Genomic DNA, 10,768 nt, shown 5'->3' with positions numbered 1-10,768 from the left:
TATTATGTATTATTGGTTTAAAGTTATTATGTGTCTTTTTATATTATTAAAAACATTTAAAAATGAAAACACAATCATACAGAAATGTTTTGTTAATTATTTTTATACTATTGTTGGTATATGATGTGCTGTGCGTATCAAAGATATTCATATCGACGAATGACTTAGTTACTTTTTTTAGTGAAATGAAATGTGTAACTTCTTAACCTTGAATCGATATTATATTATGTATTATTTACCTTGTGAACAACTTAGGAAATTCTGAAGTTGTTTTCGAGGAAATTTAAATTGTTTTATTTTGGATTTGGAATTTTTGAGATAATAAAAAGTTGAAAACTTTGGATTCCGGTTTATCAGTTAGTATTTGCAAAAAAATGATGAAATCTGAACATATGTTTTTTGTTTCAGCAGTTGAAGCTCTTTTAAGTTAGATCCAATTCTCCCATTGTGATGCCATAAGTTTACATAAGCAAACGAACCAAAAGTCTATGCTAATGTAAGCGTTATAATATTAAATTCACAAATCAATTAAAGTGCCTATGAGCTGAAATAATTGTATGTCTCAATTCGAGTTCTGTTTTCAAAGCCTAGACAATTTTTCTCCCAGCGCTGTGGCATCGTCTCTGGTGTATTTAATTGTTTTTAACAATCGAGCAGAGTATAATAGCAAGTAGCTACCCGTTAGATTAGGTTAGTTCCACTGAGTAACTGTAGTTCTATGTACACGTGTTCGATCGATATACAAGCACAAGCCCATCAAACGGGCTTTCAATATTGTACCTGCTTTTGGGTAGGTAGCAAATGGTTTTTTGTTTTTTTATCGGATTTCGCACAAATCGTAAGGCACTCGTTTGAAAAGGCTTACAACTGGTCTTGATTCCCGCCTTGTAGGTGGTAGTAATGTCTTTGGGATGAATCGACATTCGGCCGTTCGGTGTATTCTTATCAAATTCGGTTATCAATAAGAGTCTCGTCATCAGACGAAAGCATGAAACAACAATTCACTCGTTCGCCACAAATCCGTTCGCGATCGAATCGTCGAGATCGGCGTATTTTTTTGCACGATTATTATTAACAATATTATTTATACTTCTGGAAGCATGTTTATTGCTTGATAGCGTGTACTCACTACTTACCGACGTCACATACTCACGGTTGTGTAACACATTCTGTCAGAAATATGGTGCTCCTCGAAAAGAATAAAGTAAGTGTTTTTCAAATTTTTTTTGTACTGCGTCGAGAAACCGTGCTTAAAATTCGTCTTCTGCTTGACAAAAAAAAATCTCCGACGATCCGCTACAAAGTCATTTTGTTAACTAAAATTATCCAAAATAATCTCCCCGAAACGTAACCGACCTACACCTTTTAGTGAGTCCATAATCGACCTTTTAGTGACGATTTCTGTGATTATCTGAAATGCCATCATTTGTTTCTTTGTTGTAAATTGTTCATGAGCTCACCCGTTCACTAGTGTTATTATATTAGGCGGTAGTCTTTCCACCTCGACATTAATTGATGTCTCCATCACACATGTCACAGCAAAATTATATTTTGTAGTTAAATTGTACAAATTAGGTACGGTTGAAGCATGGTTTGTTACCCGGTTGACCAAGAATGTTTCAATCAAGCGTCTTGTATTCATTTAAATTATTGTAACTGAAGAATGGATTGTTGCTATTTTTAACATCCTATACATGCAATCAATGAGTGTCCATCATTACTTGATTGATTAAATATCAAAATTGTATACTGTATATTTTTGTGTATTTCAATGTTAGTGCATGGTCTGCATATTTTAACAAAATAACTTTGAAATAAACACCTAAGGGATCAAAAAGGTGTTGAGCAAAAACAAAAAAAAATTATATTTATGTTTACATATCAAATATTTTACGTTTCACAGAATTAATTTTGTCTACTTACTAAAATGTTATTAATTCGATACTCCATATTATTAATCAATAACTAACACTTCAAAATTAAAATTAAATATAATAATTGAAACTTTACTATGCATGTTTTAATTTTTTTTCTTGCATATTTTGACTTTTTTAGTGCATGTTTACATGCATATTGTACAGTTTAAATTTCTTATGAATCCAGTCTTTAGTTATAACTAATTGAAGTTGACAATAAATTTATGCTAATAGATATTTTGTTCGTAGAAAAATTCCTATTTAGACTATGCTATTAACACTTTGGAATATTTGTTAAACTCTACTAATTTGTAAAGGTGTTTTTACTACTTTTAATACTATAAGTGGATAGATACTTGCGCAAATGTTTTGCCGGCAATCTTTTTAAGTACTATTATTTTATTTTATTAAACATTTTGCGGTACGTACATTTAATAATGTATCTGATATTTACTTGCATTCACACCGTATATACTCTATATAGGTAATAGATTCTTTGTTGTAGGTACCTAAAAAGGTAGTAAAAAGTATTCATGATTAACAACGATTGACTAAAAGTCAAACATAATAATTTAGTAGGTATATTGATTTTGATTAATTTATCAGAAACTATCTTTACTGTTGACGTTTAAGTGTAATATTGTATTTGTTACTTAAATTAATTAACTCTTCAATTTTTTATGAACCCATAATTATTTCATAATTACAAGTTATAGTTTTGTAACTTTTGGTGGTATTTAATATACATTATACTTATTACTTACAGATATAACATATTAGCAATGAAAACATTATGATTAGAATTAGTTTTAGTAAAATGTTATGTTTTAAAGTTCTAATTAATTATTTTTGTGGAAAAATATAATTATATTATAATTTATAGTTGTAGCATAGATCTTATACTATTAGACAAAAACTGTGTTTAACAACGAAAGAGCCCCCTTTGTTGTTACGCTTTCCACACACTCATTGTTTTTCTAGTAGTATTAAGTCAATAAATTGTAGCTACTTCATAGTAATCTATTTTGGTTGTAACTACGGGGATCTAGACATGAATGGTATTACATTTTTTTTTTTTGTAGAATTTATACATTTGTACAAATGTATAATACATTACTATTAAGTATTTATCATATTTATTATCATAATTATAAATTCATTAATCTATGTGTCACAACTTGTAGTTTATTGAATAAGTAAATAGACAAATGCATTAATGATTTTTATTAATTTGAATTTCAAATGAATGAACAAACCACAACCATCGCCTGGTTTGTTGGTCACTACTTATAACTCAACACAATAGGCTCTATATTTTTACTCTACTAGGAAAGTCCATAAATCATAAATGTTGTTGTTAATAACTAATAAGTAACAATGGCAACAAAAACCTTACAAAAAATCGGTCAGGAACATTATATTGTGTATCCAGCTTATAAACATATTTATGCTAAAAACAAATTATTAAATAAAAATCATTTAAATGAATAGAAGAAGTTTAGAATTATGTTTTATTCATATCTAACTACGCTCAGTACATTCAAACTAAAATTTAAAAAAAAATTGTTTTGTATGGTAGCTGTAAAATATATATTATTAAATTTGATTGATAGTAGGTATCATTAACGAAATGTGTTCTTTGTTTAACAGTTTTTGGAAGAGCTAAACATTTTGTTTAATACATCTCAGTCATCTGGATCAGTGAGAATAACAATGAAATTATGTAAGCCGCTCATTATTTCATAATACAGTGTAATCTCTATTTACAGATAGTCAATATGTAATTCAAAATTTTAATAGAGACCTTAAGGTTTATATAGAATGGTGTAATCTATATAGAGTATAACAGTATAAGTTTTGTTGAAGAATTTAGTTCAAAAATATTTTCCAGAGAATGGTTATTTATAAATTGAGGTTTCACTGTGTCTAAATGTATGTTTTTGAATATAAAAATTTGACTTGTTTGCATATCTAGTGCTACTGAATAAAAAAGACCCAAAGGAACAAAAACTTAAAATTGAAGTACCCAAGGAAAAAGTATGTTTAATCAGGGCTACATTCAAAAACAAAAAATTGAGCACCAGAGTAAGTGTTGATCTTGTTGTAAAATTGAATATAGGTCGTTAAATCAAAACTGTAATACCATTTCTGTGTATAGATAACTGCCGATGAAGTGAGTTCATTTCAAGAAGAGTATTGTGCATTGTTGAAAAATTCGTTAAGTAGTTTGAAAAAAACTAAAAAGTTAAAGAAAAAAGTCATGTCTTAAAAGTGTACAACATTGTTTGTAATGTTTCAACTATTTTTTCAAACATATAATGTATTTATGACTTGTACACAGTTAATGTATTTTTTATTAAAGTAAGATTTTACAATATACATTTTTTTTATTTTAATCAAAAATTTAAAAATTTAAATTTGTATGTAATAACCAAGGCTGAGCATTCACATGTTAAAAAGTTAAAGTTAAGTTACTTATTGAGTTACTTTTATTTTCATAAGTGACTTCTAACTTACCTAGTTCATTTATTTTAAAGTAGTTAATTTTTTTATTTTTCTTGATGTAAATACTATAGATTTTAAATTATTTTGATTTTTATATATATCAAAATATTGATTAATCGCTTTAAAAATCAAATACTATTTATGTTGTTACTAATTTGATTCTTTTTCTAAATATGTTCCAAATTGAAAACTGTTGCAAGTGTTTTACATTATTTCTGTATTTGAGATTTCAATAAGAATTAAAATTGTATAATAAGTGCAACTAGCTACCTATACAATTTATGAAACGGCTTACGAGTAAATAACTTGTAAGTACCTACTGTAATTAAAACAATTACATACATTTAAAAAAAAATAGTTAGACCTATATTATGTTATTGTTGAGCTTTAATGAAAAGGTATGATGATTAATTTTACATGAAAAAAAGTAACTTATTTTTAACTAAGTAAATTTTTAGCTAACTTTTAACGAGTTGTTTAAAAAAGAAAATTAGCTTTTAACTTAAAACTTTACTTAACTAGTTAAAAAAATTAGTTAACTTGCCCAGCCTTGGTAATAACTACTAATTGGTTACAAGGCTTTTAAGAAAAAATATTATGCCTAAGTATTTACGATTTTATCAGTAAGTGCAATCTTAGAATATTAATCAAAAATATTATAGTAGAGTTGACAATACTGTTAATTATCTAAAAGATTGAAGGTAGTAGGTAAGTAAATCTTATAGTTAGACAAATAACATATATTAGTGGCAATGTGATATTGAGTTTACAATGAGTAAACATGTTTTTCAATGGAAAATATTCTAGGCAATAAAAATGTCTAGACGTTGATGTTTCCATTTTTAATCAAAATGATAAAAAATCTGCTCTTTAGTCAGACAGGTCACGGTAACTTATATATTATAAATGCTTAAATTGTAGCAAGCAATGACTTTTATTTAGAGTTAATCTTTGATGAGGCAAAGTATAAAAAATACTTTTTATCTACTGTCTCCAAAAGTATAGAAGGGGAGAAGGTGAGACCATAATAAATTGTTTATTTGTTGTTATTTCATGTGCATGTTTAAAATTAATATTATTTTTTTTGAAAACCAATATCCAACAAAGTAAACACATTTAGAAGTACAATTTATTATTTAATGTTTGACAAAAATATACTCATTGTATGTATTATGTACATTGCTACAAAAATATGTTTTTTCAATGTAATGAAAGGCTTGTATTTTTTTTAACTGGATAATTTCAATACATATTTTTCAAATATGATTAATTATTTTTTTTTATTAAAAATACATAAATATGAGTGATAAGTCAGAAAAGTAGAACTATTTATTATTTTTTGTACTGCAATTCAGATTTCAAATTGATTGAAACAAACATTTTAAAGATTGTCCACTATCGGTAAATATCTCTGAAATAAATACATCACACCTAATTGTAAATTGGTTAAATATTTATAAATAATAACCGTCTACCGATGAACATTAGAATAAATTACCACATGAGTGGTGTTGTATTTTTGTGTAGGCATTTTTTTTGCTACAGGTAGTAGGCACCTCATATTTTTTGCATAAATACTAAGTGGGTACCATAGGCATTGTATGATCCATCGGATCTGTCAGTGCGCACTCAAGAGTCCAAGACCCATACCGGCTACCGTAGATTCTCATTCGATAATTCGAAATTTTCGTGATCTCGAAATCGATCGAAAAAAAATTTGAAATCCTCTTGAAGCAATCACCATATCGTCCGTTGCAGTAACGCTCGATGGCGTATTGTTTCGAACTTTTTTTCCGTTCTTCTTGAGTTTCGACGTACGTGCAACGAGAGTATAGCCGCATTGCCCGTATTATTTATAGGTACCCACTTAACCATCAGGTATCATCATGGGCGCCCATTGGGAGGTGCAGGACAGGGCACTTGCCCCCCCCCCTGGAAAAAAATATTATGAACTTGTAGCTCAATAAACATTACCACAATATTACCTTATTACCGAAATTTTTTATTTTGACCCCCCAATTTTAACGATGAAAAATAAAAACATACAACTCTACGGTCATGAAATTGGAAAACATAAAATATAAATATTACCANATGTAGCGCAAGTGACTATAAATTAATTATAATAATAAAAAAAAAAATTCAAAATATTAATGATAAAAGTTATTGCATTAGTCGGTTCTTTCTGTTACGCCCTGTTTTTATAATATATACGTATAAACAGATACAATATTATTATGTAGGTCAGAGGCTCCCAATCTTTTTAGGGCGGCGACCTAAATTTATCCCCGAAAACCTATGGTGACCGACATATGGTTCATTTACATTTCTCCTCGGTCGTACCAAAAATACCTCTATCGTGCAATAATCGTAAAATACACGACGAACTATTATAAACAATCGTTTTAATGCCCGTCGATGATTTTTGGGATTTACAGTACACGCTTAAAACACTTTTGTAAATCATGTCATAGCCGTTTCAAAAATCGTAAATTTCTCAGAATCCTTATATACAGTTCAAAAAACTTCTAACCACCCACCAATGCGAGTGGCGACCCACAATATTGGAGAAGCTCTGATCTCAGTGCCGGATTTAACCATTGTGTCGCTTTATTGTGCACTAAATAATTTGCCGCCATTTAATATAAATATTTTTCTAGTCTAAAAAATGTTATTAAAGCATACAATTATAGTTTTTTATTTTTTACTTAAAATTTTAACGATGAAAAATAAAAACATACAACTCTACGGTCATGAAATTGGAAAACATAAAATATAAATATTACCACAATCCCGTTGGTCTAAAAACATTTTATAATTAGTTTCATTTTGTTTTAGTTCTACTTGCATATGGTAAAAATGTAATGTTAAAAATTATTTGCCGCCCTAAGCACTATAGCTTATAGTGTTTACCGGGAAATACGGCACTGGCTTATCTATAGATAGGTATTAGGTATAATCTGGTATATATTATATATTATACGACCGCTGGCGCCCCGACGACTGGAGTGTAAAATTACAATTTTGATTTGTTCCGGTGACCGTCCCGAGTCCAAACCGGTATTCACGCGGACAACGACTATTATAGGTCGGTTTTTAATTTTTACGTGTAGGTCAACTAGGTGCTTATCCACGTGTGTGTGTACAATGCCGTGTCCGGTTATTATTTTTTCATTCCCCACATTCGCGAATGAATACGTTCAAAACCGCTTCAGGAGTACCTGTATCGTGTGTGTCGTGTTCTGGAGCTCGCGATTTCGTCTGCGAGCGTCAAATAAGCGAGGCTGGACATTAACGAGTTAAAAATTAAAATTAAGTCGAAACGTTAAGAGGACGCCACACCCGCGTGCGTTGTCTCCGTCTTACAAACGAGTAACATACCAAATTTACGCTCATCAGTTCAGGTTTCATGCCGTTAGCTTAGAAATTGGAGTGAATTAACCTATTATGAAACTCGACGGTGAGAACCTTATTATCTGGGTTTTGTTGGAAGTTTTTTACGATACTTCAGTTTTTAAGCGAGGTGTGCTTGTATAATAAATGGAAATTAAAAATGCTCATACCTCGCTTAAAAAACTGAAGTATCGTAAAAAAACTTCCAACAAAACCCAGATAAAGTTCTCACCGTCAAGTTTCATAATAGGTTAATTCGCTCTAATTTCTAAGCTAACGGCATAAAACTTGAACTGCTGATCGTAAATTTGCTATGTTACTCGTTTGTAAGACGGAGACAACGCATGCGGGTGTGGCGTCCTCTTATGTTGACTAACTCGTTACTTTTTTTTTGAAACTAACTTTTAACTTGATGAGTTAAATTTTTAACATATTTAACGTGTTAAGTTACAATATTTTAAATTTGATGTGACCCATTGATTTATAAATTTGTCGGTTTAAGAAATATTGGATAATAATATATATCATATAAAATAAATAGGATAATCCGAAAACGTATAATTAATCAATAATAATTATTACTGGTCGTTTGACGTGTACACAATATACATAGAGACGTATAGCCCGGTATTTCCAATTTTGTAGATAGCCTGTGAAATACACGCGATTCGTGTGTTGCCCCGACGTCTGTGCACTTATATAAATAAATTATTTTATTTAAATTTATTTAAATTAAATTATTATATATTTATAACTTATTATAGTCATTGCCTAGTGACACTTTACGAATACGCCACACATCCCGAGAAATACGTTATTACTCGAAATTATTAAAATAACTCACGGGGAAAAGTCTATTTCTGAACATCTTGGTTTACTCTGATTGGAAATATTTATACTAATTATTATACTCCACGATACTTATAATTTGAATTATGGTATTGTCATAAAAAAAAAAACAACAATCATTTGGTACCATAATCACCCAGGTACCCTCATATTGTGTAAATAAAATTATTTTACTTATTCAAACATAATATTATAATATGTTAATGTTAATGTATCTCATATTATACTCTTGTATCTTATTATGCTGAATGTGTTTATACTTTATATGGATTTCCCAAATATTGACGTGTAGCAGCTTATAGTAGAACTTTTATAATTCGTGTATTTATACCATTTTAACGCCCCTCCCCTTCTCTTTGATGAGTAAGACACTGGGAAAGAGTTGGATGGATTGTCAACTGCCCACCCTAAATCCTTGGTAAGTACTGCTAAGCTGCTAAGCCTACTACATGGTTGATAGAAAGAAATCTGAGCTTGACATGGATTCCAAATTAAGTAACCTATTTTTCTTACAGATTCGAAAATAATTACATTTTTATTTAAGTTAATTTTAACTCAGTTAAATTTTTTAATCCATTAATTTCTTAATCAACGAAGTTATATAAAAAACATTAGTTAACTCTTAACTTAACTTCACTTACTTTTTCTTATATTGACTTAACTTGACGAGTTAAAAAAAAATCGTTAACTTGCACAGCCTTGCAAATAAGCATACACGATTTTAATAATTCGTTTGATTATTTTTTTTTTTTAAACTGTCAATAACGTACATCATACAAACAAACACGGTCGTACGAGATCGGTTGAATTTTTCGATTTTTTACGAATGACGCTCACACGAATTCTTACGAAATAATATGTACACTGCTCACACAAACTGTCTATATACGCGACAATCCATCGTGACGGCTGATAATGCATTATGTTATAAATTAAGATTAAACGTTTGGAGTTTTTGAACGACATAATATAGTTCTGAATTCAATGTCTGTTAGACCTACCTAACCCACCAGCTAGGATTTTGCCGCTTTCATACGATACGACTTTTTTTTTCTCATCTCATCATTTTGGAACTCGTGTCTTCCACCGGTGATTTCGCTTGTATATTATTATGATGTCCTGACGTCCCGTGTACGTAATATGACCGTAGGCGCAATGTAATGTCGAATAAACGTAAAATAGAAATTTGGAAAATGTTTGGGGGGCTCGGCCCCAATGCCCCTCCCGCTGTTTGCGTCCACGAACATGGCATTGTGATACTTATACCCATATATGTACCTACATGTAGTGAGAGTCTCAGAGGAATGATTTCTTTGAATATCCATTTAAAATTATAATTTGCATTTTATAATATAGTTTAAATATAGTCAATAGCTATATTATGTAACACAGATAAAGTCAGTACATGTAGTGCCTACATTTTTAATTACGTAACGATGTAATATATAGGTTATAAGCAATATTGTATAATATACTTACATGAAAAATGATTTTTAATTAGATATTGTTTGATTATTCGCAATAGTCTTATTCGTTGCGCGATATCCTCGGTTTGACGAACTTATCTAGAATACCGTTTCAAGTGGTTACCGAATACTTCTTAAATATTCAATACATCACACTATATAGGTAGGTATGCCGGTACTGCGCGTATACTACAACTGATTACCAATACGCAGTGCTCGAATTGGAAAAATAAAAGAAAGGAGAGACATCTATATTCGAAAAAATTTTAATGATTTAACTCGACTCGCGGGAGGCTTTTTCGGATACCGTAAAAACATCGTTACATTTGATTTGATCTTATCGTTGATTTTATAATACCACACAAAAGTGGATGATAAAATCAATGATTTTATTGACTATAGGTTAGTACAGCTTTACGAAATAATAGTATTACAATATATTACAATATTATTTGATAAAACGTTCCGTCTCCCCGTCCTGATGAAAATAATTAAAAGGGGTGCTCTCAAAATATATAAAAAAAAAAATGATCCCCCCTCAATTCGAGCACTGCCTGTAGGTGCATATATAGTACATATCTACTACATATATTATAAATAGTGTCTGAAGTCTGAAATATTTCACGAAGACGTGAAACA

General features: G+C 29.9%; 1 protein-coding gene across 1 annotated transcript; it reads left to right on the top strand.

Annotated features, from left to right (window-relative positions):
• Positions 1 to 974: 974 nt before the first annotated feature.
• LOC111029294 lies at positions 975 to 4,295 on the top strand. The gene is made up of 4 exons (XM_022308257.1): positions 975 to 1,204; positions 3,567 to 3,639; positions 3,892 to 4,001; positions 4,075 to 4,295. Exons 1-4 carry the CDS (start codon positions 1,181 to 1,183, stop codon positions 4,183 to 4,185), a joined length of 318 nt encoding a protein of 105 aa, XP_022163949.1. The 5' UTR covers positions 975 to 1,180; the 3' UTR covers positions 4,186 to 4,295.
• Positions 4,296 to 10,768: the final 6,473 nt, after the last annotated feature.

This window comes from Myzus persicae, unplaced genomic scaffold (assembly GCF_001856785.1).
Source record: "Myzus persicae strain clone G006 unplaced genomic scaffold, MPER_G0061.0, whole genome shotgun sequence".
Lineage (NCBI taxonomy): Eukaryota > Metazoa > Arthropoda > Insecta > Hemiptera > Aphididae > Myzus > Myzus persicae.
The sequence above is the reverse complement of the archived record's forward strand: the minus strand, read 5'-3'. Positions and strand labels throughout refer to the sequence as shown.